Raw genomic sequence first — 24,210 nt, 5'->3', positions numbered from 1 at the left:
GGGCTGATGGAGAAAATGGAGGTATATTTGTTAAGTGTGGGTAGGATAGGCTTCTCTGAAAAGGAGGGTTTTCAGAGATCGCCTAAAAGCTAACAGAGTAGGAGATAATCTGACAGATAAGGGTAAGGAGTTCCATAGGATTGGAGAAGCTCTGGAAAAGTCCTGGAGGCGAGCATGGGAGGAGGTGATGAGGGAGCTAGAGAGCAGGAGGTTTTGAGAGGAACGAAGAGAGCGATTAGGTTGGTATTTTGAGACTAGGCTGGTGATGTAGCTGGGGGCTAAGCTGTGGATTGCTTTGTAAGATGTTGTAAGTAAAATGATACAAATGTAGCCAAATAAAGTCAGATTTTGTATACTTTGTATAGACTTTTTAAATATTAGTATACTGCCTCAAAAGCAGCTCATGTAGCTGTTGGAACATTAGACCTCATTCACACCTCTGCATTGTGTGAACCTGCGCTTTTATTTTTAGCTCCATAGACTTTAATAGAATTGCATGAAAAATGCATATATGTGCGTTTTTGGTGTGTTTTTAATGCATATCCTGTGTGACAATAGACACCTCCTCCTAGCAGCATTAAAGGGGTTTTAAAGTCAGAAGAGTTTTTTATCCTAAAGCGGAGTTCCACCCAAAGTGGAACTTATGCTTGTCTAATCCTTACCCCCCCCCCCCCCCGGTGCCACATTTGGCACCTTTCGGGTGGGAGCAGGCACCTATTTTTGACAGGTACCCAGTCCCCACTTCTGTAGGACCTTGCCACAGTGAGGTAAGTCAGCAGTTCGGCCCCCTTCTTCCTCCCTCCTCCTTCCCCCACTGCCAGGCCAGTAAGAGAGTGCAGCGCACTTCGCGCACGCGGGAACCGGATGTGAAGCCGCAAGGCCGGGTTCCCTTATCAGCAATGGCGGTGGCAGCACCCGACAGCTGATGAAAACATCGACTAGGGTGCAAACATCGCTGGATTCCAGGACAGGTAAGTGTCCTGATATTAAAAGTCAGCAGCTACAGTATGTATAGTAGCTGCTGACTTTTCATTTTTGGAGTGGGGGGGGCGAACTCCGCTTTAATGCATTCTATGCATTAAGACAAAAAGCCTTCTGTGTGCAGCAGCCCATACCCCCCCCCCCCCCTAATTCTTACCTGAGCTCCATCTCTATCCTGCAATGTCTATGAGTGTCTCAGCCGTCTCTCTCTCTCTCCTGATTGGCTGAGAAACAGCTCCATTGGCTCCTGCTGCTGTCAATCAAACTCAGTTAGCCAATCAGGAAAAAAAGAGTCAGGGTCAAACTGCAGTTCCGTGCCTGTATGGACACACGGAGCTGCAGTTCGGCTTGGGTGCCCCCATAGCAAGCTGCTAAGCGCATATAGAAAATGAAGAGTTTACTAAAGTTCCAAAAAATTTTTAAGACAGAATAAAAAAAGAAAGTGACGTAATGTATTTGTATTGTATTTTCGAATGACAACTGCACTGATTAAATGAAAACCGTACGATCTGATTTTCAGATCGTGTGTACGGCCCATAAGGCTGTCCTGGTAGGTAAGTAGCTAGATTGGTCGGTGGGTCAGATAAAGGTTGCTGCTGCTGGATTAATATTAATGGTCTGGCCAGGAGAAGAGAGTCAATTCTGTTCCCAGTAAGTAGGTAGGTAAGTCGGGTGAGGGTTGTGGCTGGAGGAATACTAATGGTTGGGCGGGGAGGAGAGGGTCAAGCCTGTCCCCGGTAGGTAGGTGGGTCGGGTGAGGAATGAATAATAATGGTCGGGCGGAGGGGGTCTTGCCCCCGGTAGGTAGATTGATCGGTGGATGATTATTAATGGTCGGGGAGGGGGTTAAGCCTTGCCCCCATAGGTAGGTAGGTTGGTGGCTGAATATTAATGGTGGGGGAAGGAGTAAAGCCTTATCCCTGGTAGGTAGGTAGGTAGGTCGGTCAGTCAGTGGATGAATAGTAATGGTCGGGCGGAGAGGGTAAAGCCTTGTCCCTGGTAGGTAGGTAGGTCGTCAGTGGATGAATATTAATGGTTGGGTGGAGGGGGGTAAAGCCTTGTCCCTGGTAGGTAGGTAGGTCGTCAGTGGATGAATATTAATGGTCGGGCGGAGGGGGTAAAGCATTGTCCCTGGTAGGTAGGTAGGTCGTCAGTGGATACATATTAATGTTCGGACGGAGGGGGGGTAAAGCCTTGTCCCTGGTAGGTAGGTAGGTCGTCAGTGGATGAATATTAATGGTTAGGCGGGGGAGAAAAGTCTTGTCCCTGGTAGGTAGGTCGTCAGTGGATGAATATTAATAGTCGGGCGGAGGGGGTAAAGCCTTGTCCCTGGTAGGTCGGTCAGTGGATGAATATTAATGGTGGGGCGGAGGGGGTAAAGCCTTGTCCCTGGTAGGTAGGCAGGTCGGTCAGTGGATGAATATTAATGGTCGGGCGGAGGGGGTAAAGCCTTGTCCCTGGTAGGTAGGCAGGTCGGTCAGTGGATGAATATTAATGGTCGGGCGGAGGGGGTAAAGCCTTGTCCCTGGTAGGTAGGCAGGTCGGTCAGTGGATGAATATTAATGATGGGGCGGAGGGGGTAAAGCCTTGTCCCTGGTAGGTAGGCAGGTCAGTCAGTGGATGAATATTAATGGTCGGGCGAGGGGGTTAAGCCTTGTCTCTGGTAGGTTGGTTGATGAATATTAATGGTTGGGCGGGGGGAGAGGGTTAAGCCTTGTTCCCGGTAGGTAGGACGCTCGGTGGATGAATATTAATGGTCGGGCGAGGGGGTTAAGCCTTGTCCCTGGTAGGTCGGTTGATGAATATTAATGGTTGGGCAGGGGGAGAGGGTTAAGCCTTGTTCCCGGTAGGTAGGACGCTCGGTGGATACATTTTAATGGTCGGGCGAGGGGGTTAAGCCTTGTCCTCAGTAGGTAGGTCGGTCAGTGGATGATTAAAGGTTGGGCACAGAGAAGGGGGTAAAGCCTTGTCCCTGGTAGGTCAATCGGTGGATGAATATTAATCGTTGGGCGGGGGGAGGGGGTAAAGCCTTGTCCCCAGTAGGTTGGTGGGTGGATGAATATTAATGATCGGGTGGGTGGGAGGAGTAAAAGCTTTGTTCCAGGTAGGTCGGGGGGTGGATGAATTTTAATGGTCGGGCGAGGGGGTTAAGCCTTGTCTCCAGTAGGTAGGTCGGTCGCTCAGTGGATGAATAATAAAGGTCGGGCACAGGTCGGTGGGTGGATGAATATTAATGGTCAGGCGAGGGGGTTAAGCCTTGTCCTCGGTAGGTAGGTGGGTTGGTCAGTCAGTCAGTCAGTGGATGAATATTAATGGTCGGGCACAGGGAAGGGGGTGAAGCCTTGTCCCCGGTAGGTCAGTCAGTCGGTCGGTGGATAAATATTAATGGTCGGGCGGGGGGAGGGGATTAAGCCTTGTCCTCGGTAGGTCAGTCAGTCAGTGGATGAACTTTAATGGTTGGGCAGGGGGGAGGGGAGTAAAGCCTTGTCCCTGGTAGGTTGGTTGGTGGATGAACATTAATGGGCGGGCGGGCGGGCAGGGGGGGTCTAAAACCTTGTCCCCGGGAGGTCGGTCAGTCAATCAGTCGGTGGATGAATATTAATGGTCGGGCAGGAGGGTAAAGCCTTGCCCCAGGTAGGTTGGTCGGTCGTTCGGTGGATGAATATTCACGGTCGGGCGAGGGGTTTAAGCCTTGCCCCCGTAGGTAGGTAGGTCGGTCAGTGGATGAATAATAAAGGTTGGGGACAGGGAAGGGGGGTAAAGCCTTGCCCACAGTAGGTTGGTGGATGAATTGAATATTAATGGTGGGGTGGAGGGGAAGAGGTCAAGTCTTGCCCATGGTAGGTCAGTCAGTCGGTGGATGAGTATTAATGGTCATGAGAGGGTTAAGCCTTGTCTCCGGTAGGTAGGTAGTTAATGAATATAAATGGTTTGGTGGGGGGAGGGGGTTAAGCCTTGTACCCAGTAGGTAGGTAGGTTGTTCTCGGTGGATGAATATTAATTGTTGGGAGGGGGTTAAGTCTTATCCCCGGTAGGTAGGTCAGTGGATGAATATTAATGGTCTAGTCCCTGGTAAGTAGGTCGGTCGGTGAATGAATATTAATAGTCGGGCGGAGGGGAGGGGGTTGCGTCTAGTCTCCAGTAAGTCGGTTGGTCGGTGGATGAATGGTAATGGTCGGGCAGAGGTTAGGTCTAGTTCCCGGTAAGTTGGTCGGTGGATGAATAGTAATGGTTGGGCGGAGGGGGTTAGATAAGTCGGTCGGTAGATGAATAGTAATGGGGGGGGGGGGGTTACGTCTGGTCCCCGGTAAGTCAGTCGGTGGATGAATAGTAATGGTTGGTCGGTGGATGAATATTAATGGTCGGGCGGAGGGGAGGGGGTTAGATAAGTCGGTCAGTTAGTGGATGAATAGTAATGGGGGGAGGGGGTTACGTCTGGTCCCCGGTAAGTCGGTGGATGAGATGAATATTAATGGTCGGGCGGAGGGGAGGGGGTTAGAAGAGTCGGTCGGTTAGTGGATGAATAGTAATGGGGGGAGGAGGTTACGTCTGGTCCCCGGTAAGTCGGTGGATGAATAGTAATGATCGGTCGGTGGATAAATAATAACAGGGGAGGGGGGGTTACATCTGGTCCCCGGTAAGTCGGTGGATGAATAGTAATGGTCGGGCGGTGGATGAATAGTAATGGGGGGGGGGGGGAGGGGGTTACGTCTGGTCCCCGGTAAGTCGGTCGGTGGGTGAATAGTATTGGGGGAGGGGGTTACGTCTGGTCCCCGGTAAGTCGGTCGGTGGGTGAATAGTATTGGGGGAGGGGGTTACGTCTGGTCCCCGGTAAGTCGGTCGGTGGGTGAATAGTATTGGGGGAGGGGGTTACGTCTGGTCCCCGGTAAGTGGGTCGGTGGGTGAATAGTATTGGGGGAGGGGGTTACGTCTGGTCCCCGGTAAGTCGGTCGGTGGGTGAATAGTATTGGGGGAGGGGGTTACGTCTGGTCCCCGGTAAGTCGGTCGGTGGGTGAATAGTATTGGGGGAGGGGGTTACGTCTGGTCCCCGGTAAGTCGGTCGGTGGGTGAATAGTATTGGAGGAGGGGGTTACGTCTGGTCCCCGGTAAGTTGGTGGATGAATAGTAATGGGGGGGGGGGGGGGGAGGGGGTTCTGTCTGGTCCCCGGTAAGTCAGTCGGTCGGTGAATAGTATTGGGGGAGGGGGGTTCCGTCTGGTCCCCGGTAAGTAGGTCGGTGGATGAATATTAATGGTCGGGTGGAGGATGAATAGTAATGGGGGGGGGGGGGAGGGGGTTCCGTCTAGTCCCCGGTAAGTCGGTCGGTGGATGAATAGTAATGGGGGGGAGGGGGTTCCGTCTGGTCCCCGGTAAGTCGGTCGGTGGATGAATAGTATTGGAGGAGGGGGTTCCGTCTAGTCCCCGGTAAGTAGGTCGGTGGATGAATAGTAACGGGGGGAGGGGGTTCCGTCTAGTCCCCGGTAAGTAGGTCGGTGGATGAATATTAATGGTCGGGCGGAGGACGTCACACTGACGCGGCTTCCGGGCTTTTTAATGGGGCGCTGCGGTGAGGGAGCCGGCATTAGGAGGAGAGGAGGGGGTGAGAGCGGACAGCACAGGGCCCCTTTCCCAGTACAAAGCACTCCCCGAGCCGTACGGTGCCCCCTCCCTCTCCCCGGTAATATGAGAAGCCCGGTCCGGTGATCGGTGTGTAGATCCCGTGTATATAGTCCTCGCTCGGCTGGCTCGGAGTGTATCATTAGCGGAGGGCTCTATGGGGGATTACGGCTTCGGGTTACTGCAGACAGCCGCCGGTGGCGGAGGGAGCGGAGGAGGTGGCGGCTCCGGTTTGTTCGGTTCCGGTGGAGGGGGAACGTACCGGAGTAACCCGCAGTACCCGGCGGGGGGGAGCCCCCTCTTCCTCCCGGGATACCCTCAGGACGAGCTGTTACTGGGGGTGACCGGAGGAAAGTATCCTAAGAGCGGGGGTAACCAGGTGTCCCCCCAGGACAAGGGCCACCATAGGAAGGAGTTCAGCCCCCAGGAGCCGGGCGCTGTGTACAGGGAGGAGCTGAACAAGCCGGGGGAGGTCGGTCATCCTAAGGCGGAGGAGCTCGGTGTGGAGGCTCCCGACAAGCTACTACCGGCCTCACCGTCCTCCTCCTCCTCCTCCTCCTGCTCATCCTCCTCCAGCTCCGGTGAGGAGGGGCCCCCACCCGCCGGGGACCCCCATGTTTCTCCCCCTTCCCTGGCTCACAAGTCTAAGCTACAGATGGAGGCGCAGGGCGGACATCTCCTCCTAGGGAGCTCCTTCACCGGACCGGCAGAACATAGTCCCGGATCTTCCCCTTCCCTGCCGGGATTCGGGACCCCCTGGTCGGTACAAACCTCCTCCCCCCCTCCTCCTCCACCACCGCAGAGCCAACAACCGGCGGGGGCGCCCCACCCTGCCAACCTCAATGCCCTACAGAGCCCGGAGCCTGACACCTTCTACCCTGGCATCCCTTCCTCCATCAACCCGGCCTTCTTCCATAGCTTCTCCCCTGGCATCAATGTGCCCGGATTCCAGAGCCCATTCTCTGCCCAGATCAACATCAGCCAACAGCAGCAACAGAGCCGGAGATCCCCGGTCAGCCCGCAACTCAACCCGCAACACCACCAGGCTGCTGCCTACCTACAGCAGAGGAACAACTACAACCACCACCAGGTAGGTGCCCACCCCCCATGGCATGCATCTACCCATTATTTGTAGGTCTGGGGTCACCTAATGGGTCTATTCCATCTGATCACCTAAAATCCACTCTTATGTCATAGGGTGGCATTTGCTGCCTTTTAGCCCTTCAGAATATTAATGTCTCCTTATAATGACCATTTGGTTGGCATGTGTTTGATGTGAGCACCTAATATCCACTCCCATGACACTGTCATTGCATTGGGTTGTATAGGGCTTTATTGGCACAGGGTGGCCCTATGAGGATGCCAGTCTCCATTTTTATTTTGTCTTTTACCTCTTCCATATTTTGTAAGAAGAGGTTGCGGTGTCTCCTTGTGATGACCAATTGGTTGGCATGTCTTTGATGTGAGCCCCTAATATCCATTCCCATGACACTGTCATTGCATTGGGTTGTATAGGGCTTTATTGGCACAGCTGGCACAGGGTGCCCTTGTGAGGTTGCTAGTTTCCATTTTTATTGTCTTTTACCCCTTCCATATTTTGTAAGAGCTTGCGGTGTCTCCTTGTAATGACTAATTGGTTGGCATGTCTGATCTGAGCAAATTAAATCCAGCCCTAAGTTTTTGGGTTGTACAGGGCTTTTATTGGCACACGGTTCCATTGGGAGGTTGGCATTATTTGCTAGCTCTTTGCCATTTTTAACCCTTTGGTATTTTGGAAGAGACCTTGGTGTCACAATTGGTTGTCTTTGATGTGAGCACCTATAATCCAGCCCATTACACTGTCATTGCATAGGGTTGTTTAGGGCTTTATTGGCACAGCTGGCATAGGGTGGCCCCTGAGGTTGCCGGTTTACGTTTTTCTTTTGTCTTTTAACCCGTCCATAATATGTAAGACACCCGGTGACATCGGTTGGGGTGTCAATTAGTAATGACCATTGGTTGGAATATCCTGTCCCATTACACAGTCATTGCATTGGGTTTTATAGGGCTTTATTGGCACAGCTGGCAAAAGGTGGCCTTGCGAGGTTGCTGGTATCCATTTTTAACCCTTCCGTAGTCTGTAAGAAGCCTGGCGACACTGGCCTGGGTGTCCATTTGTAATGGCCTATTTGTTGTCTTGTTTTTGATGCGAGCACCTAATATCCAGTCCTTTTATACTCTCATTGCATTGGGTTGTATAGGGCTTTAATGGCACGCCTGGCATAGGGTGGCATTGTAAGGTTGAATTTTTTTTTTTTTTTTTCTTTGGCTAGCGCCTCTTTGCCGGTTTCCATTTTCCTGACCAATTCTCTTTCAAGATGTATCTCTTTTGTCTTTTAACCCTTCCATATTTTGTATGAGGCCTAGCTGTCACTTTGATTGTCCCATCTTTGCTGTCCGCTCCTAATATCCAGTCCCATTGCACTGTCATAGCATAGGGTTGTTTAGGGCTTTATTGGCACAGCTGGCCTTGTGAGGTTGCCGGTTTACATTTTTCTTTTGTCTAAGTGCCGGTTCACACATATGCAGTGTCAGACATCGCATGTGATTCACACCACACTGCTGTGCAAATAACATGCGATCTCTGTGCGTTGTGAATTTAGCCATACAGATTGTATGGCTGAATTTGCATTGCATTCGGACCAAAGTCGCACAGGACCCCTTTTTGGATCGGATCGCTTGGGTGTTCACACCTATGCAATCTGATTTGTTTCTGAATTGACAGTTCGCATTGCGATATGCGTACTGATCTGGGGGTGTCATTAACTTGGTATTGACACCCCCAGCAATTCCCATATGGCAGTGTGAACTGCCTGTGATTCGAGTGCGATGCGGGAACCCGCAGTGGATTCGCAGGGTTTCCGCATCGCATATGTGTGATCCCGCACTAACCCTTCCACATTTTGTATGACACCGGTTGGGGTGTCACTTTGTAATGACAAATTGGTTGGCATATCTTTGATGTGAGCACCTAAAATCCAGTCCCATTACACTGTCATTGGGTTGTACATGGCTTTGTCACAGCTGGCACAGGGTGGACTTGTCAGGTTGCCGGTTTCCATTTTTCTTTTGTCTTTTTAACCCTTCAATATTTTGTAAGAGGCCCAGTGACACCAGTCTGGGTGTCACCTTGTAGTATTCAGTTATGGTCTTGTCTTTGATATGATCATCTAATATCCAGCCCAATTACACCTTGCATTGTTTTGTATAGGTCTTCATAGGGTGGCATAATAAGGTGGATTTTTTTCGGCTAGCTTTTTACCGGTTTCCACTCTAATGACAAAACCATATTTAAGATGTATCTTCCTTTTTGTCTTTTACCCTTCCATATTTTATAGGAGGAGGCCTAGTTGTCACCTTGCAGTGATCTCATTGATTGTCCTCCCTTTGCGGTCAGCTCCTCATATCTATTCCCATTACACAGTCATTGCATTGGCTTGTACAGGTCTTTGCTGGCATAGGGTGGCATTTTTAGGTTGCAAAACGATCTTTCATGACTTATCTCCCTTTTTGACTTTTAACCCTTCCAAATTTCATAAGATGCCTAGTGACACCTTTTTGTTGCAGCCTTGTAATGATCATTGTCCTGCCTTAGCTGTGAGCATCGAACATCCAGTCTCATTTTATGCTAGCTCTTTGCCTTTTTCCATTACACAGTCATTGCATTTGCTTGTAAAGGTGTTCATTGGCATAGGGTTGCATTGTGAGGTTGCTAGCTCTCTTTTGGATTCCATTATTATGACAAACCATTCTTATTTCATGTGGTATCTCCCTTTTCTTTCAATGTCTCTTTAACCCCTTAGTAGTTCACAAGGCCTAGTGATATTGGTCTGTTGTCACCTTATAGTAGTCACATTTGTTTTCTTGTCTTTGCTGTAAGCACCCAATATCCCATTGCTAGCTCTTTGCCTGTTCCATTAGTCATTGCATTGGGTTTTACAGCTCTTCCATTGGCACAGCTGGCATAGGGTGGTAATGTAAGGTTGCTAAATCTTTGCCGGTTTCCATGATGACAAACTCATACAAATCCATGTTTCATGCTGCATCTCCCTTTTTTTTTTTTTTCCAATGCCTTTTTAACTCTTCCATTGTTCACAAGAGGCCTAGTGACATTGGCCTGGGTGTCCCCTTGTAATGATCACATTGATTGTCTTGTCTTTGATGTGAGCACCTTAAATCTAGTCCCATTATGCGGTCATTGCATTGACTTATTTTATTATTTATTACAGGTACTTGTATAGCGCCATCAATTTACGCAGCGCTTTACATATATATTGTACGTTCACATCAGTCCCTGATTGTACAGGTCTTGGCATAGCAATGTTGCCATTTTTGCTAGGTTTTTGCCTGTTTTCATTATTCTGACAAGTCTTTAGTGGTGCCATCTCCCTTTTTGTTTAACCCTTCCTTATTTTGTCAGAGGCCTAGTGACACCGGTCTGGTTGTCCCCTAGTAGCGATGACATCCACTGTCTTGCATTTGCTGTGGGTGTCCAATATAAAGTCAAATTTTTTGCTAGCTCTTTGCCTGTTTCCATTACATAGTCATTGCATTGGGTTGTAAGGATTCTATTGGCACCACTGACATTGGGTGGCATTGTAAAGTTGCTAGCGCTTTGCCGATTTTCCATTTGTCTTTTAACCCTTCTATATTTTGGAAGAGGTCTAGTGACATCGCTTTGGGTGTCGCCTTGTAATGATGACCACTTTGAATGTGAGCACCTAAAATCCAGTCCTATTACACTGTCATTGCATTGGCTTGTACAGGGCTTTATTGGCACAGCTGGCATAGGGTTGCATTGTCAGGTTGCTAGCCCTTTGCCAAATTTTCATTATTATGACAATACCTTTCAAATTTTATATCTTGTGTTGCATATATCTCCTTTGTTTCAATGTCTTTTAATCCTTCCACAGGAGGCCTAGTGACATTGGTCTAGGTGTCACCTTGTAATAATCACATTGATTTTGTCTTTGATGTGAACACCTAATATCCAGTCCCATTACACAGTCATTCCATTGGCTTGTACAGGTCATCATTGGCATAGGGTTGCATTGTGATGTTGCCTTTGTTGCTAGCACTTAGCTGGTTTCCATTATTTTGACCGCACCATTTTTCATGGAGTATCGCTCTCTTTATCTTTTATTCTTTACATATGTTCAAAAAGGTCTTGCATCACCTTATAGTGATCACATTGATTTTGTATTTTTTTTTTTTTTTTTCCTGTCTGCTACTAATATCTATTCCCCACTACACAGGGATTGGGTTGTACAGGTTGGCATAGCGTGACATTGTAAGGTTGACTAGCTCCTTGGCTGTTTTCATTTATTCTGTCAAAACCATATTTTATGGTGTGTCTCCCTTGCAAACCATTCCATCTTTCATGGTGCATCTTTGTTTCTATGTCATTTATGCCTTCCATATTTCACAAAGGGCCCAGTGACACTGGTCTGGGTGTCACCTTGTAATGCTCACATTGTATGGTCCTCATTGTGAGCGCAGACTATCCAGTCATATTATACAATCATTGCATTGGATTTGTCTTCATTTCATTGGTGTAGGGTAGCATTGTGAGGTTGCCAGTTTCCATTATTCTGACAAAACCATGCACACTGGGTTGTCCAGATCTTCATTGGCACAATTTTTACAGGGTGTTAAGCCTCGTATACACGATCAGATTATCGAACGATCTTTCATCCGTTTTTTGTTGCATGCTAGTCTCATATGGAAAGTGAAGGTTACTTTCATACGAAAATTCTCGTACGACCGAATTCAACTTCAGAATTGATGTCATGTGTTGAATTGTTTTGTATGTATTGTTTCGTTTCTGAGCATGCCTAGTCTTGCTCTTACGATTTTTTTTTCGGATGAAAACTGTACTTATTAAACAAAAATCGGACGTTGTGTTGACGTACGAAAAAAATTCTATAGCCTGCACATCCAGTTTTTGTCGTCCGAAAATTCGTAATGGGCTGTCGAAAGCCCCATACTAACAATCCAAAAATCGGCAAATCGTTCGGATGAAATTTTTACTTCCGATTTTCGTATCGTGTGTACGGGCCTTAAATGTGAGGTTACTATTTTTGTATACGGTCAAAAACCATGCACTGGGTTGTACAGGTCTTCATTGGCACTGCTGACAGAAGGTGACATTGTGAGGTTGCCATTTTGCTAGCTCTTTGCCTGTTCTCCATTATTGTGACAGACATTTCCCTTTCATGGTGCATCTCCATTTGTTTCTATGTCTTTCAACCCTTCCATCATTTTCAAGAGGCCTAGTGACATCAGTCTGGGTGTCTCCTTGTTGCAGCCACATCATTTGTGAACGCCTAATATCCAATCCAGTGACCCAATCTTTTAATTTGGGTTTCATTTCATTGGAATAGAGTGGCATTGTGATCTTTGCTATTTTTGTTGTCTATTTGCATGATTTTGTCAATGGGAAAGGGCAAATCATTTTGTCTTGAAGTCTTTTAACCCTTCCATATTTCTCAAGAGGCCTAGTGACACCAGTCTGGGTGTGACTTTGTATTGATCACATTCAGTGCCATCTTAAGAGCATTAAAGGGCCCCGGGCAATGCAGTGCACTGGGGCCCCACCTACACAATCACCCATGAGAAAAAAATGCAAATTATCGATAATGCGATATTTATTGGAACAGCAGTGCCAGGCTAATGACAGCTTCCAAGTTGGGCGGCTGGGTCCGGTTAACACACACACACACATGGACGGGAGTCAGACTCGACTGTCCTGTGTGTGGCTGTTCCCATGGAGGCGGACAGGCATTCCTGCAGTTTTGGGCTCCCCCTCCACGGCCCAAGTGGCCTGACAGCAGCACAGGGCAGGCAGGCGCTTGCCACCTGCTAAGTTCGGCGGTGGGATTAACACGGTAATCAAGACTAATTCTTGGCTGGGTTGCTGGGCAGGTGGGGCCCCCGGGCAACTGCCCAGCATGCCCATTCGGTAAGATGGCCCTGATCACATTAATTGTGAGGATTTTGCTGTGAGGATCTAATATCTTTCATCTACTTGGGATGTACAGATCTTCATTTCAATGTAATTGATGGCATATTGTAGCATTTTGGGATTTCTATTTTTTGATACCATTTCTTGTCAAAATGGAAATGGGCAAACTTTGAATGGTCCATCTCCCTTTTTTTCTATGTCTTTTTACCCTTTCTTATTTCACAAGAGGCCTAGTGGGTGTCTCGTTGTTGGGATCATATTATCCAGTCCTTTTACCCAGTCATTGCATTGGGATTTACATGTCTACATATTGGCATAGTGGTTTTATGAGGTTTCGGTTTTTGCTGGCCAGTTGCATGGTTTTGCCAAAATTGGGAACAGGCAAAAAACTGCATCTTTGTTTCTATATCTTTTAACCAATTCAGCAACCCTTTAGCAGGAGGCCTAGTGAGCGGTCTGGATGTCACATTGATTGTGTGTCTGTCAGTTCTCCTAAGTGTGTTATCTGAACATTGACATCCAATGTTGAGCAGCGCTGAAGAGTACACTTTAATTAGCAGGGTTCTTATCACCTCCTGGAAATAATGCTGTTAAGTTGACCATTATTTGACTTCTGTTAAATCAGGGGTGGGCAAGTTTTATAGAATCGGGAGCTAGCAGGTTTTTCTTTAGAAGCCAACTTCAATAACTGGAAAAAAAAAGATGGCACCATCTGTAATTTGGCAGTCTGGCTCTTGAGATTTGTTGAGCTGTTCTAAATGTATGAGTTTTTAAAGCACTGGACCCTATGCTAGCTTCTATGGACTGAGTCTGTATATTTTTTTTTTTATGCCAATGGTAGATACAGTTAGAGGTGGCATTTATGTAGTTCACTTGGTTGTTGCTGATTGGTTTAGCAGACCATAAAAGACTTAACGCCAGGAGAGATAACTAATGTTACCCTGTTTGATGTCTGGTTGGCCTTCCCTTCCCTTCAGTGCAGGCGGTGGCTCTAGATCTGCTTTTACTGATAACTGGTACAGTAAGACTGATCCCATATATTGATTTTGTGACGTCTCTGTACCCTTGTTCTAGCTTTTCTGATGCCCTTTGTAAAAGTGGTTGCTCATAGGATGGTGTAACAATGGCTCTGTGCGAGATTGGATCTCTGGCAGCCTGGAATTCCACTTATCTGATTAAATAAAAATGACTCTGTGGGTTTTGTTATATCGCACAAGGCTTTCAGATTTAAACACATTTCTTTTCCACCCACCTCCGGCATCGCTGGTCTTTAGCTTTTGCATGTGCTATGTTTTGTTTGTTCTCGGGGTATATGCCATCTATTAGAAGACCTCCCATAGCTTCTATTTTGGTTATGGAAATGCTGTCTCTAGTAAACAGAATACTTGTTTGGTTTGTTCAGGATGTGGCGTTAGCTGCTGGCTTTCTACATAACGAATGCAGAACGCTGTATGGTAAACAGGAATATTTACATTAACGTCTATGTGGGACGATTTATGAAAACTGCATTATAGGGATGAAGGCCTGGCCTAGATCTTAGCCAGATGACCTGAGCCATACCAATGTTTCCTGCAAGAAGGTTTTTCGATTCAGCGAAGCAATAGGCCTATAGCAGCCTTTTCTAACCTTTTAACCATAGATTAGCAGTCTCCAACCATTGGTCTGAGAATTTTGGTGGCCCCCTGGAGTTTTGCCGCTAATCAACATTGTGGTGGATGTATACCGCCCAATGTTTCCAGTGTTCTCAATGTTAGCTGATCGTCAATTCTGTCAGCACCTGTCAGCACCTATCGATACCCGATGCATCCTTTGCAGTTACAGCTCCAGTGAACTCAGAGGGAGGTGCCGGGAGTAGTGCACCGAGCGTAAGGTGAAGGTGGGGACTTCCAAAGGCAGCGCTAATCGGGCTGGATAAGTAGGCAAGAGTCTGTATAGGGAAGAAGTGGGTAGCCGTGTGATTCAGGGGGCAAAGAGCTGAAGCATTGTGCGTTTAAGGCATGTCAAATTCAGGTTAGTGGTCCACGGGATTCAAAGCTGTGAGTTTAAAGGGTTGTGAGGACTGAAAGGTTGGTGACCACTGCCCTAGAATAGCCCTTGAAATAATATTTAGATCCTCGGGAACCCTTGCTAAAACCCAATTCATTGGTGGTGGATAATGGGAACAATGCCTTTCCTAAAGTGGTAGGCAAAATGCCACCCTTACAAGCAGCTAAAAAGTTCATTGGTGTCATGGAGCTGGCTCTATCAAGTGGGATAATGACCCATAACTATGCAGCCCCCATAAAATGGAAGGTCAGTCAGTCAAAGCTCGAACTCTAGGATTTCATGGAACCCTGGTTGAGAATGCCTTGTCTATAGGTGGTAGCACAGTAGTTGGCACTCCTGCCTTTCTGCTTATTGTATCCCAACCAGGACACTCTGCATGGAGTTTGCACGTTCTCCCTGTGCTTGTGTGGGTTTCCTTTGGGTATCCAGTTTCCTCCTACGCTTAAAGATTTATGCTGGCAGGTTCATTGGCTCCAGTTTCAATTTGATCTCAAGCATGGAAGTGCATGTAAAATGGGGACATTAGATTGCAAGCTCCTTGGGCAGGGAATGTAAAGCACTGTGTAAATTGTTGGTGCTATATATACCAGTATGTATCAGCCAACTCTGTATAACCTTTTATTTCTTTCGTCTGCACTATGACAACAAAACGCCTATTCTGAATGGTTTCCATGGGTAATGGTTACACCTAAAGGCACTTGTGTTTTCATCAATTGGCCTCTGTATCCACAATAGCCTGTAAACCTGAATAACCAGTATGTGGTATGAATGCGTTCAATGGTGTCAGTGGTAGTGCCTTCTGCAGTGGAAATATTGTGAATTGATGTAAGAAATGGTATTAGGTACCCTTTTTCTTTTCTCCTCATTTCTGCCTTAACTCTGTCATATTTATTCTCGGTGAGAATGATTGATGAAGCTCAGCCACTTGCAGCATTAAACCTGCAGGGCCCAGATGACCAGGTCTATTTTTACCGTCCTCTACTGGTAGTCGTGTTCCCTAAGCTTCTATGACTATATAGACGTGTGGTGGTCATGCTATACATAGAATCTCTGCTAATGAGCTCAAACGGGCAGCGTCCCATTCCTGGCTCCTCTGCCAGAGCCTTTTTTTCTGACTTCCATGGATTTGCCATTGTCTTCATCTTGGCTGCAAAATCCAGGGACTGGTTTTATCATTTTTATGTAGACGTTTGTGTTCAAATAATAAAAACTGAGATGCAGTTTTATTTTCGGTTGACGGCTCATTCATACTTTCTATTTCCTGCCTATTGTCCAATGATTGTGGAGAGTCCATAAAAGCCTTGCGTATTGAAACCCAAATAGATTCTCGTGTTTTATCTAGCAATGAAGCTATACAGTGGGATGTTTTTTATTATTTTTGTGCACTGAAAACCGCAAATAAAATATTTATTACTGTTTGTCTTGAAACCAGCGTTCAGTTTTCCACAGCAGGAGGGTGCAGTAACTCAAAGCAACCAAGCACATATCGGCTTTCCTTACATACATTATGCTAATCTGCTCTGGTTGCTTTAAGGGATGGAATTCCATTGCTCATTTGCTGAATAAGTCTCATGGAGTGTTTCTGATCATTTTTTTAGAAAGTGTAAACTTCCAGTTTTTTTCTTTTTTTTTCCTCTTAGGCATATTATACTACTTACATGAGCAACCCTGCTGCATCATCCAGCAGGGATAAAGACGCCCTTGTCATTTTCTTCCCAGAAAGGGTTGTAGATTTTCCGGAATAGTGATAGAATTATAAAAATATGCCCATTTTGTGGGATATCAGTTGGGGGGTGGGTTTTTTTTTTTTGTATTGCAATGTATAGTGAATCTGTATGAAAGCCATACGTTGTAGCTGTATAAAATCGTAATACTAAGGTTGGTAGGTGTGTTCTTCTTTCCTGGTTTCATTTTGGTATTGTAATGCCTCGTACACACACGATTATCGGCCGACCGATCGTCTGATTTTTGTCCAGAGTGGTGTTTTGTTGGTTGGAATGTGCCTAGACTGCACACAAAATTTTCTCGGCCAACAAAAATCTACTTCAGAAGTGATGTCATGTGTTGGTTTACTTTCCGTGTGTTTTTTCTTCTCTGAGCATGCCCAGTCTTGCTCATCAGATTTTTGTCTGCCGAAATCTGTACTGACTGATGGAAAATCAGCCGTTGTGTTGACGGCTAACAAAAATCTTATAGCCTGCACACCAGATTTTTTTCGGCCGAAAAGTCTGAGTCGGTTGTCGGAAGCATCATACTAACAAGCCAAAAATCGGCCGATCGGATGTTGGCCGAAAATTCATGGCCAATAATCGATGCGTGTGTACGAGGCATTAGACTAGCTATAGACCAGTTATGGAAGTTGTAAGATGTGTAAAAGCACACACTAACTTTGTTCAAGCCCTGTTAAGAGTGCACCAGCCACAGCTTTATCAAAAGACGAAAAGCGTTCAGCTGGAAAAAGCTGGACCAAGGATATTAGAACATGTTAGGAAGGTCTATGGGCTAATTCCTTTCTCAAAAATTTAGTCTACAATTAAGGTAATTTTCAGGTCCAGGGAAACCCTTCTAAGAATTGGGGGTCAGTGGGAACTTGACGTCTATACTTTAGGGCCCTGTCACACCCATCGGTCCACCCGTCAGTTTTTTTTTTTTTTTAGACTTATCTGATCGGACCCTTCAGTCTTCTCTATGGAACGGCAGGTGTCTACTGTCCTGTGTCTGTTGACACCCGCTGCTATCTGATCCGATACTGTCTGCTAAAAACAGATGACAGTTGGGTGTAAACGGACAGGCAGTCCATTGACATCCAACCGTCCATAGAGGAAAGCGGGCATAAGAAGAGCAGACATGAACCAGCCCAGCCGCCTGCTCAGCGCTGATCAGTGGACAGATTGCCCGCTGAGTAGGAGGACTTCAACAGAGGCCATCCCGTGTCTAAGGGGCCTTATGTTTTAAGTCCATGGGAAGAATGCTCACCTTAGAGTGGTGGTCAAAATGCTACCCCTACAGATGGCTAAAATGATCCTTGGTGTCAGATTGCTGGCTGTAAGATCCAAGTGACGTTGGATCCATAGTTAGGCAGGCACAATCAAACGGGAGGTCAATCATCCACAGCTCAAATCCTTAGCAACCTCTGCAGGACCCCTGGTTGAGAATGGTTGCCACAGACAATATTTGCTAATCGGACAGACATCTAGATCAGATGATGAAAATTACTTTTTTTTTGGATGGAATAGGAATGGTTAAAACCCCCCTGCCAGATTTATTTTTTAACCATCTGTGTTCCATTGGAAAGATTTACCTAATGTTCTGTAGACACGACAGGATGAGTATGAAAAATCCCCATCCCTATTGAAAGATTTAACCTGAGAAAAAGGTTGTGACCTGAAGCACCCACCGCTGCATGCCTCCATTCCTAATTGTAGATACAAAATTGCAATGGTCATGAGACTTTAAATGAGGCAGGTCACTGTGTGTGTGTGTGTGTGTGTGTGTGTGTGTATGTATATATATATATATATATATATATATATATATATATATATATATATATTATAATATATTTTTTGGCATCCTAAGACACTGTTTCATGGATCGCTGTCCACTCCATCAGTAGTTTTGATGCAAGAAGGGATCTATCAATGTAGGTAAGTATGAAAAAAATTTCCATATGTAATTGTATAGCTCTCTACCAAGGGGGGGAGAAAGATAAAAGGTTTTAATGGCCTAAAGGCTCCTTTCACACGATTGGACCAATCTGGTTCCCCTGTCTGTTTTTCAGTTTGGGCCACCCATTCTCCTCTATGGGGAGGCAGATGTCAGCAGACCTGTGTCTGCTGACACCTGCCTGGCATCCAATGCGACAAGATCTGCTGAAAACAGACAGAAGGCGATACGTTCGTGGGTTGGATCAGATGAAGGGACTGGCTGTCCATTTTCATCTGAATAAAATAGTGAGAATCTAGCGCTCCAAAGGTCAAATGTCTCTGGCCAAACGGACTGTTTAAAATAGGTGTGGTAAAAGTCTGCTGTCCAGGCAGATGGAAATGTACACTTAGAGCGAGGCATCCATCCTCAGTGTGTCCAGAGGCTCTGTAAAACATTTAAAGTAAGGAGGGGGGCTCCACTAAGTGTAGTATTGGACTGTAAACATTTATTGTGAAAGATTAAGCACACTTACAAGAAATAAAAGCAATTCAAGCCCCTCATAATGTGTGTTTGATCCTGAAGCTTGTGGTGGACCTGTTAGCTTCACAATCCCCCGAACGCCAAGGGGAGGTGGTGCTCTGGATGTCCAGCAGAGAACCTTCACACTAACCAGCATGAGAAGCGTAAATTATGTCAACGGTGCGGGGCGAAAGTCCAGATCATGGGTAAACACAGAAGGAGGCAGAGGCTATGCGCTCGGCGCTCACAGCTCCTTCTACTGATGCCAACTGGAGTCGGTCAAAACGGATCTGACCCATGTGAAAGGGGCCTTCTACTTACACGTCACCTCAAAGAGTGAACCCAGCATCTAAAAGGGGAATAGGGGCATAGGACAAATGTCTATCCTGGGGCTGTGGTGGGAGAACCCACCCAGGCCAAAGGGGCGACCAGAGGGTAGGCCAGATTCAATCCATGGAATATCAAAGATAATGAAGACACCTCTAACCCCCGATGATCTATGAAGAATAAATGTGTATGTATGTATGATCAGGGGAAGTATTAGTGCCTAAGTGATGTATCCAACATGGCAAAAGGAGAGCTCCAAGGTATTTGAAAATAAAAGGGAAGCACCAGAACCCCTGGTGACCAGGGAGACGAAAAGGGAAGCAACAAACACCCACCAGTGGAAGCCAAAACTTATTTGGCTTCTACTGGTGGGTGTTTGTTGCTTTTTATTTATATTTCCCACAGATTCACATGGTCCTTTTCCCTAGCCCCGGGTTAGACTTACTTTATGCACTCTCTCTATTTTTACAGTGACCTGCCTCATTTAAAGTCCCATGACCATTGCAATTTTGTTTGAAAGATTTACCCTCTCTTTATGTATAGCAGACCACTTAAAACTTTAGATTTTTGCCTCATCTTTAGTCTGAGTAACAAAACACAGCAGGATAAATCAAGATGGTGAATCTGCCCAGCAGGGGCACAGATGGCAAAATCCTAGAAATGTAGAAAAAGTCAGCCATCCAAACCTTGTGGTTTTTTGAGGTTACATCAAAATGTAGAAGACCTATATTCTACCTCCAATGATGTTTCTGGGCCTTGCTGGATCTCTTTCTCAAGGTGGCATGTCTTTTCGCAGAGGCCCCCAAAATGTTGTAAGTGGAGCTTGTCTTTTTTTCAATATAGATTTGCTGTGATCTAAATGCGTCACAGGATATTTACACTAGGTAAAACTTTACTTTTTACCACACTACTCTCGTTCGGCCACATGTTGAGTATGCCATCCATTTTTGGTCACCGGCCCTCAGGAAAGATGTGTTTTGAGCTGGAGAGAATCCAGAGAAGGGCAACAAATGAGGGCTGGAGGATCGCAAATATGAGGAACAACTACAAACGTTAAACTTATTCTCCCTCTAGAAGCGATGCTTAAGAGGGGAGATGATCTCAATATACAAATCCTTGAATGGGGATTCTATCATTGGGAGGAAACTATTTAACCTAAGGTCTGTAAAGAAGACATGCAGCCACACAAAGTTGGGTGAGAAGCAGTTTAATCTCAAACTGCGTAAGGGGTTCCTGTCAGAGTGCTAAGGATGTGGAATTCCCTTCCACCGCTGGTGGTGTCAGTGTGGAGTATAGCTAAAGTCAAAAACGTAGTTGTTTCTCAGTGAACACAATTTACAAGAGTATTGAAAATGTTAGTGACATAAAAACATACAGTAATGTAGCCCAAAACTATGAAAATAGTACAGCTTGAATGCCACCCAAGCCTGTTCCAGTCGGATAAGGGTGTGAAAAGGCTGGTGCAAGACACAGGATCGGCTTGTCGGGCTCTAGTGGACTTCGACAAAATGGTGGCTGTCTGCACACATACCTGTTGTCTATATTCCCATTGCACACGTTCCTGGATTAAAGGCTCCTCTGGAGTGGATGCTTCAGTGATCACCAGCTGGACACTGGATATATCACAGATAAATACACGTTTGCCAGCACACAATGGATCTTGACTTGCAATCCAAAATTTTTATTGCAGAAAGATCACATCACACATTCCTGACGAAGGTGTCTTGCGTGGCTCCGATATGTTGCACTTCTCCTGTATGATGTGATCTTTCTGCAATACAAGTTTTGAACTGCAAGTCAAGATCCATGGTGTGCTGGCGAACGTGTGTATTGGTCTGCACACATACACTGAATCCTTGTTGCATGAATGTGAGATGGGTAAAAGATTACTTCTACTCTTCTTCTTAACCTGTAGAGAACTCCTCAGATGCGTTTGCCCTTTTCAGGGCTTAATCGTAGAGGCCTGTATGGTCACCATTTTGTTGAAGTAAAAACACACATGCACATGCTCTCTGGTTGGACTGGTGTCTTTATTCAGCTTTACCATCTATGTAGCTATATGGTTTGCTTAGGGATGCACCGATCCGACTATTTTGGTCCCGATCTTTTGATTTGTGAAATCTCCGATCCGGAAGTACTGTAACAAAATTATACTTCTGTATCGGCAGATACCTTATAACAATTGTGCATTCAAAATCTAAAATGTCATGGGTTTAGTCTTTAAGAGGTTAAACTTCCCTCCTCCGGCCCGTGGATCTGTTAATTTTACCGATTCCCCGATCCAGCTATTTTGCCTGTGTCGGGGGCGATATCCGATCCGACTATCGGATTGGTGCATCCCTAGGTTTGCTGGAGTGCTAGCCTTTGTCTATATCGCTGTTAGCTGTGCACTCCCAACCAGTGGTGTTAGGAGTACCTAGCAAGTATTCTAACCCTTCAATAATTGATCTAAAAAACCTAAAAAAAAAAAAGTTTGGTTTTAGTTCTGGTGTGCTGGTATATGCATTATGAATACTACATGTATATTTGAGGTTTACGAAATGTAGAACATTCCATGTCGTCTTTTCTGTCATGGCACCCACTTCCCCTTTGAATCAGAATATTCTGCTCTGCACATGATTTTCTTCTTCATGTAAGCTATCCTGTCTGTCCACATATAGGAACTGGTGTGGGCACAGACCCGACATTTTTAAAGTGTTGGGTCCTGAGAAGCACCCATTGTTTGAGGCTCTGTTGTACCGGTTTGTCGCAGTGCATACAACTTCTGTTTTGTAAACGATTGTCGGCTTACAATACAAACTCTGTCCTAGGAAATACAGTCTTTGCTCTTGATCCGTTTATTAATAGTTGTGTACAGCTTGTCCATGCTTTGACATACAAGGGGCTTTTGCAGTCCATAACAGAGAGTGTAGTTCTCTCCGTCAGCACTGGGATTAAATGGCATTCAGGATTTGAAACAGAACAAGAGAGCGCAAAGCCCTTAATTCCCCCTTTGTTTTCTTTTTGCCATGTTTTGCTGAGGTATATTTTACATGATGGAGACCAGCGTCATGATCTGCTGATGTACACCCAGAATTATAATAATCCTCCCTGAAAATGTCAGCTTTTTTTACTTCCACTGCTCCTGTGATCGAGTAACTTGGCTAGCAGATGTGAAATCAAATATAATAGGTCATTGAGAAAAAGTGTGGCTTTTTTTTTTTAAAAGGCACGAGTGTTTAAAATTTGGTCTTTCTATTGAACATCAAATAGTAACTGCCATTTTAAAGCTATCCTTGCCTCTTTATAAAATGCCCTGGCATGTGTGGTATTCTATACTTTTAAGAGCATATTCAACATGTAGGGAGGTGCAGTCTGTACTCCTAAGCAAGCAGCGCTCAACAGACCCTGAAATGCAGGAAGGGAAGGAAATCGTGGGGATCTTGGTGTCTGATGCTGGCGCCACATGTGAAATCGGCCCTCTTGCAGCGGGTTTGGCACGCTTTCTGCAAGTGGCTAGCGTAAGAACAAGATATCCATCTGGTAGGGACAGGGCAGGGACTTCATCTACCTCTCTTCAGGAAGCCTCCACTTTGGGTATGGACTGGCCAGGCCATATTCTGCTCTTCGTTGCAGATGCCGTTGGCATCTTTAGGTCCTCAGACCTCTGTCACAGTTCGTAAGTGGCTCCCGATGGCTATGCCTACCTGCTGTGCCCAAAATAAGTCGTATTGGACCTTCTACAATGTAACTTTATTGCCTGACTTGCACTCTGTGTGTTTACTGCCCGCCACACAAAGCTACACCTTGCTCACAAATGTTGGTCAGCAGTTGGTGATGCATACTGCAAAACTTTTCTCCAAGGGCAAGCAGAGGTTCTGGAAGCATGCTCTGTACCATTAGGGCACATATACACACATGCTGTACCTGTGGTCACCAGTGGCCCCCTAGCCTGTACATTTTCAACCATTTCAAAATGTAACTAGTTCAGCTGGGGCATCCCAACCTCATTTTGCCATGTGACCATGATAACATGCAAAATTCACATACTTCATGCTATCTTACCCTTTTGTATCTTATCTTATGTGTAGGTGAGGGTTAGGTTGGCTATAGGCATAAAGATTTCTTAAGCTGAATGTGAATCAATGCAGTTACTGATCAGCTGACTTTTTTTTTTTTTTCTCCCACCCATCAATTTTTCTTGTGAGCTTTGTCAAGCTGGGTACCGTTGGCAGAGCCACTTATGGCTCAAATTTTGGCTGGCTAACTTGGCAGAAATGTGAGCTGTGTATGGCAAGCTTTTAGAAACAGTCAGGTTTTGCTACTGGTGTCTCAGACTTAATACAGGCAATCCCACAGTGCCCTTTATTTTGGTGACCATGGTCACTGGAACTAAAGGTGGAGAAATAGCCTTAGGACAGTTATTGAGTGACAGGGTTACCTTAATTTTGTAGCGCCTTTTTTTTTTTTTTTTTTTTTTTTTTTTTTTTTTTCCTCCCCTTCAGGACAGGAGGAAAAATCTCCCCAGTGGGACACAATCTGGATCTTGAGGGGGTTTACGTAGAGTTTTGGTGTCCTAACCTTTTTTGCCTATGTGAAGATTTTGACATCAAAAAATGGTTGCATTCTTATATGGGTTTTTGTCTGCTGACATTAGCTGTAGTAATTGAGTACTACACCTTTTTTGAGTTCAAGATAATGAAATATATATATATATATATATATATATATATATATATATATATATATATATATATATATATATATATATATATATATATATAATATATTATAATAATCATTATTTTTTTTTATTTTTTTTTTTGTCTACAAATGTGAAAGTTGATCTGAACCCGGCATTGCCATGCTTTATCACCATCTGACTAGATGACCTCTGCTTTTCATATAAATGTTCACAAAGGACTTATACAGCTGTAATGCATGCTTAGACAGTGCAGATCCTGTATGAAAATACCTGCTCTGGGCAGGGACTACTGCACTTTCCAGGTTGGGTATCCTTTTTAGTATTGACGATGAATGGGAATGGTAGCACTGCTGCATACAGTCCCAGTGTGTTGCAATACAGATCCT

At 45.6% G+C, this 24,210-nt stretch overlaps 1 protein-coding gene across 6 annotated transcripts in view; it reads left to right on the top strand.

Annotated features, from left to right (window-relative positions):
* Positions 1 to 5,754: 5,754 nt before the first annotated feature.
* The window catches only part of CPEB2 (cytoplasmic polyadenylation element binding protein 2), a gene marked incomplete at its 5' end in the record, with an annotated part of 169,273 nt that continues 150,817 nt past the window's right edge, over positions 5,755 to 24,210 (top strand). For 4 of the 6 annotated variants that reach the window (XM_082252719.1, XM_082252718.1, XM_082252717.1 and 1 more), the window contains one exon: positions 6,116 to 6,687. In XM_082252719.1, coding sequence (XP_082108845.1) covers positions 6,253 to 6,687 — 435 coding nt within the window. Of the gene's footprint in view, positions 6,688 to 24,210 lie in introns of all 6 variants that reach the window. The other 2 variants (XM_082252715.1, XM_082252714.1) reach the window with 1 other exon arrangement.

This window comes from Pelophylax lessonae, assembly GCF_965119305.1.
Source record: "Pelophylax lessonae genome assembly, chromosome: 1".
NCBI classification, from domain to species: domain Eukaryota; kingdom Metazoa; phylum Chordata; class Amphibia; order Anura; family Ranidae; genus Pelophylax; species Pelophylax lessonae.
Note: the sequence above shows the minus strand (reverse complement) of the source record. Positions and strands in the feature narration are given on the sequence as shown.